At 56.5% G+C, this 6,000-nt stretch overlaps 1 protein-coding gene across 1 annotated transcript in view; it reads right to left on the reverse strand.

Annotated features, from left to right (window-relative positions):
• ST8SIA1 (ST8 alpha-N-acetyl-neuraminide alpha-2,8-sialyltransferase 1) overlaps positions 1-5,766 on the reverse strand; it is a 41,071-nt gene extending 35,305 nt beyond the window's left edge. The window contains exon 1 of the mRNA XM_073565101.1: positions 5,377-5,766. Coding sequence (XP_073421202.1) covers positions 5,377-5,558 — 182 coding nt within the window. The 5' untranslated portion in view covers positions 5,559-5,766. The remainder of the gene's footprint in view (positions 1-5,376) is intronic.
• Between the last annotated feature and the right edge of the window lie 234 nt (positions 5,767-6,000).

Genomic DNA, 6,000 nt, shown 5'->3' on the forward strand with positions numbered 1-6,000 from the left:
GGGGGCAGGACTGATAGATAGAGGGGGCAGGACTGATAGATAGAGGGGGCAGGACTGATAGATAGAGGGGGCAGGACTGATAGATAGAGGGGGCAGGACTGATAGATAGAGGGGGTAGGACTGATATATAGAGGGGGCAGGACTGATAGATAGAGGGGGACAGGACTGATATATAGAGGGGGCAGGACTGATAGAGGGGGGCAGGACTGATAGATAGAGGGGGGCAGGACTGATAGATAGAGGGGGCAGGACTGATAGATAGAGGGGGACAGGACTGATAGATAGAGGGGGACAGGACTGATAGATAGAGGGGGACAGGACTGATAGATAGAGGGGGCAGGACTGATAGATAGAGGGGGCAGGACTGATAGATAGAGGGGGCAGGACTGATAGATAGAGGGGGCAGGACTGATAGATAGAGGGGGCAGGACTGATAGATAGAGGGGGCAGGACTGATAGATAGAGGGGGCAGGACTGATAGATAGAGGGGGCAGGACTGATAGATAGAGGGGGTAGGACTGATATATAGAGGGGGCAGGACTGATAGATAGAGGGGGACAGGACTGATATATAGAGGGGGCAGGACTGATAGAGGGGGGCAGGACTGATAGATAGAGGGGGACAGGACTGATATATAGAGGGGGCAGGACTGATATATAGAGGGGGACAGGACTGATATATAGAGGGGGCAGGACTGATAGAGGGGGGCAGGACTGATAGATAGAGGGGAGCAGGACTGATATATAGAGGGGGCAGGACTGATAGAGGGGGGCAGGACTGATAGATAGAGGGGGACAGGACTGATATATAGAGGGGGCAGGACTGATAGATAGAGGGGGGCAGGACTGATAGATAAAGGGGAGCAGGACTGATAGATAGAGGGGGGCAGGACTGATAGAGGGGGGCAGGACTGATATATAGAGGGGGCAGGACTGATAGAGGGGGGCAGGACTGATAGAGGGGGGCAGGACTGATATATAGAGGGGGCAGGACTGATATATAGAGGGGGCAGGACTGATAGATAGAGGGGGCAGGACTGATAGTGGGGGACAGGACTGATATATAGAGGGGGCAGGACTGATAGATAGAGGGGGCAGGACTGATAGAGGGGGGCAGGACTGATAGAGGGGGGCAGGACTGATAGAGGGGGGCAGGACTGATAGAGGGGGGCAGGACTGATAGATAGAGGGGAGCAGGACTGATAGAGGGGGGCAGGACTGATAGATAGAGGGGGGCAGGACTGATAGATAGAGGGGGGCAGGACTGATAGATAAAGGGGGGCAGGACTGATAGATAGAGGGGGGCAGGACTGATAGACAGAGGGGGGCAGGACTGACATATAGAGGGGGAGCAGGAATAGATAGAGGGGGGCAGGACTGATAGATAGAGGGGGGACAGGATTGATAGAGGGGGGCAGGACTGATAGATAGAGAGGGGCAGGACTGATAGAGGGGGCAGGACTGATAGATAGAGGGGAGCAGGACTGATAGAAGGGGGCAGGACTGATAGAAGGGGGCAGGACTGATAGAGAGGGGCAGGACTGATAGAGGGGGGCAGGACTGATAGATAGAGGGGGCAGGACTGATAGATAGAGGGGGGCAGGACTGATAGATAGAGGGGGGCAGGACTGATAGAAAGGGGCAGGACTGATAGAGAGGGGCAGGACTGATAGATAGAGGGGGGACAGGATTGATAGAGGGGGGCAGGACTGATAGATAGAGGGGGCAGGACTGATAGATAGAGGGGAGCAGGACTGATAGATAGAGGGGGGCAGGACTGATAGATAGAGGGGGGCAGGACTGATAGATAGAGGGGGGACAGGATTGATAGAGGGGGGCAGGACTGATAGATAGAGAGGGGCAGGACTGATAGAGGGGGGCAGGACTGATAGATAGAGGGGAGCAGGACTGATAGATAGAGGGGGGCAGGACTGATAGAAGGGGGCAGGACTGATAGAAGGGGGCAGGACTGATAGATAGAGAGGGGCAGGACTGATAGAGGGGGGCAGGACTGATAGATAGAGGGGGCAGGACTGATAGATAGAGGGGGGCAGGACTGATAGAGAGGGGCAGGACTGATAGAGAGGGGCAGGACTGATAGATAGAGGGGGGACAGGATTGATAGAGGGGGGCAGGACTGATAGAGGGGGGCAGGACTGATAGAGGGGGGCAGGACTGATAGAGGGGGGCAGGACTGATAGATAGAGGGGAGCAGGACTGATAGATAGAGGGGGGCAGGACTGATAGATAGAGGGGGGCAGGACTGATAGATAGAGGGGGGACAGGATTGATAGAGGGGGGCAGGACTGATAGATAGAGAGGGGCAGGACTGATAGAGGGGGGCAGGACTGATAGATAGAGGGGAGCAGGACTGATAGATAGAGGGGGGCAGGACTGATAGAGGGGGGCAGGACTGATAGAAGGGGGCAGGACTGATAGATAGAGAGGGGCAGGACTGAGAGGGGGGCAGGACTGATAGATAGAGGGGGCAGGACTGATAGATAGAGGGGGGCAGGACTGATAGATAGAGGGGGGCAGGACTGATAGAGGGGGGCAGGACTGATAGAGAGGGGCAGGACTGATAGATAGAGGGGGGCAGGACTGATAGAGGGGGGCAGGACTGATAGAGGGGGGCAGGACTGAGACAGCGGAGGGACAGGATGGATAGAGGGGGACAGGACTCAGAGCATTTCTCGCCGGAGCTCACTTCCATATTATCACTTGTTACAATGTATCCATTATCACAAATTCCAAGCTCCACCACCAATCATATCTCACCGATATAATGACACGAGACCACACCTGTGCGCAGTCTCTTGACTCTCGGGGTCAGTCTTGTACAGCAGTCACTGTGCGCAGTCTCTTGCCCCTCGGGGGCAGTCTTTTCCTCTTGTACAGCAGTCAATGTGCACAGTCTCTTGCCCCTCGGGGGCAGTCTTTTCCTCTTGTACAGCAGTCCCGGTGCACAGTCTCTTGCCCCTCAGGGGCAGTCTTTTCCTCTTGTACAGCAATCACTGTGCGCAGTCTCTTGCCCCTCGGGGGCAGTCTTTTCCTCTTGTACAGCAGTCACTGTGCAGAGTCACTTGCCCCTCGGGGGCAGTCTTTTCCTCTTGTACAGCAGTCCCGATGCACAGTCTCTTGCCCCTCAGGGGCAGTCTTTTCCTCTTGTACAGCAATCACTGTGCGCAGTCTCTTGCCCCTGGGGGCAGTCTTTTCCTCTTGTACAGCAGTCACTGTGCGCAGTCTCTTTTCCTCTTGTACAGCAGTCCCGATGCACAGTCTCTTGCCCCTCGGGGGCAGTCACCCCTTACTCTGCTGTCACTGGATTATGGGGTGTGTTTATCAGGATGAGACAATGAACAATACAGGACGGATTATGGGGGGCCGCAGCTGTGCCTAATTTTTCACAGTTACACATCAGGAGACCCCGCAGGTCATGTGACCCCGGATACAATGTATCTGATTGACATTTCCAGATCCCGGATTCCACCAAAGAGATGAAACAAAGACAATAGACATGAAGGGTCAACAGGGGGCCGTGACATCATCTCCGCCATTGCTGGCCTCTGTCCAAGGGTCTGACAATGAGGGGAAGGGGCAGAGGCTTTGTGTGCAGAGACCAGTGATTGGGGTTAGGGGTGGAAAGCTGCAGAGTGGACCACCGGGGGTTAATGAGGGAGACAACATCGAAAGTGTAGAAGAGTACAGGGCGGAGTTGGGTTGTAGAGGAGTACAGGGGGGGGAGTGAGGGTGTAGAGGAGTACAGGGGGAGTGAGAGTGTAGAGGAGTACAGGGGGAGTGAGGGTGTAGAGGAGTACAGGGGGAGTGAGGGTGTAGAGGAGTACAGGGGGGGAGTGGGGGTGTAGAGGAGTACAGGGGGGGAGTGGGGGTGTAGAGGAGTACAGGGGGGGAGTGGGGGTGTAGAGGAGTACAGAGGGGGGAGTGGGGGTGTAGAGGAGTACAGGGGGGGAGTGGGGGTGTAGAGGAGTACAGAGGGGGGAGTGGGGGTGTAGAGGAGTACAGGGGGGGAGTGGGGGTGTAGCGGAGTACAGGGGGGGAGTGGGGGTGTAGCGGAGTACAGGGGGGGAGTGGGGGTGTAGAGAAGTACAGGGGGGAGTGGGGGTGTAGAGGAGTACAGGGGGGGAGTAGGGGTGTAGCGGAGTACAGGGGTGACAGTGGGGAGTATAGAGTTATACGGGGTGAGAGAAAAGGGTGTAGAGGAATACAAGAATGAGTGCGAGGAGGGTAGGAGAGTATGGGGTAAGAGTGGGGGTGCAGAGGTGTACTGGAGTGATAGCAGGGGAGACAGTGGGGCTTCAGAGGATTACGATGGGTGACAGACGGGGGTGTAGAGGAATACGAGAACATGGGGTGTAGAGGAGTAACAGGGGGGACAGCAGAGGGTGTAGAGGAATACGAGGGGTGACAGGAGTGTAGAGGAGTTTGGAGGTGAAAATCAGGGGGGTGTAAAGTAGTATGAGGGGGGAGAGCGGAGGGTGACCACTACACATGAATTGGTTGTTGTTGATCTCTATGGGGTCACGTACATATATTGGGGCACAGGGGCCCACAGCTACCTCCAAAGCAGGTGCAATTTTGCATTTGTAGCAGCTCCTGGGCCCAGATACTGCGCTTCCACAGGGGCCACATGTCTGTGCCGCCAGTATTGGGGTCAGATGTATACATATTGGGGGGGTCACACACATATTGGGGGGGTCACACACATATTGGGGGGGTCACACACATATTGGGGGGGTCACACACATATTGGGGGGGTCACACACATATTGGGGGGGGTCACATACATATTGGGGGGGGTCACACACATATTGGGGGGGGTCACACACATATTGGGGGGGTCACACACATATTGGGGGGGGTCACACACATATTGGGGGGGGTCACACACATATTGGGGGGGTCACACACATATTGGGGGGGTCACACACATATTGGGGGGGTCACATACATATTGGGGGGGTCACACACATATTGGGGGGGTCACATACATATTGGGGGGGTCACACACATATTGGGGGGGTCACACACATATTGGGGGGGTCACACACATATTGGGGGGGTCACATACATATTGGGGGGGTCACACACATATTGGGGGGTCACACACATATTGGGGGGTCACACACATATTGGGGGGTCACACACATATTGGGGGGTCACACACATATTGGGGGGGTCACACACATATTGGGGGGGTCACATACATATTGGGGGGGGTCACACATATTGGGGGGTCACACACATATTGGGGGGTCACACACATATTGGGGGGTCACACACATATTGGGGGGGTCACACACATATTGGGGGGTCACACACATATTGGGGGGTCACACGTGCACACCGGCTGCCGTACCTGAACGCCCGCACCGCGCTGAGGTTCCTCGCCCAGGCCCGGCCGCGCCGCACCACCTCCCGCACCAGCTCCTTCTCGTCCGGCCGCCGCTCCACCGGGAAGATGTAGAGCCAGCACAGCACGGTCACCGCCAGGGCTCCGGCGCCCACCGGGAACCGGGTGCGGGGGCATTTCCACCACATCTTCAGCGGGGGGCACCGTGCACCATGCCGGGGAGGAGCCGGGGGCCCCGGGGCCCTAGCCGTCCTGTCCTGCCGAGCAGCCTCCGGGAGAAGAAAGCTGCAGCATCCCCATCCCCGAGCGTGCAGAGCAGATCCTCCTCCCCCTGCGCCCGATCCGCCTCCTCCCAGCGCCCAAATCTGCAGCCCCGCTATTGTCCTGCGAGTCCAGGACCCCGAGACAATGGAGACCCCCAGAGCCGGGGGCCACAGCCCAAACCGGGGGCCACGGAAGGCGGAGGTCTCCCTAATCAGATACATTGTATCCAATATTACACCGATCAGACGCGCTGTATCCAATATTACGCCGATCAGACGCGCTGTATCCAATATTACACCGATCAGATACTTTGTATATTACACCGATCAGACGCGCTGTATCCAATATTACGCCGATCAGACGCGC

The sequence above is a fragment of the Dendrobates tinctorius genome, unplaced genomic scaffold, assembly GCF_039654945.1.
Source record: "Dendrobates tinctorius isolate UK_male_01 unplaced genomic scaffold, ASM3965494v1 ptg000540l, whole genome shotgun sequence".
NCBI lineage: Eukaryota > Metazoa > Chordata > Amphibia > Anura > Dendrobatidae > Dendrobates > Dendrobates tinctorius.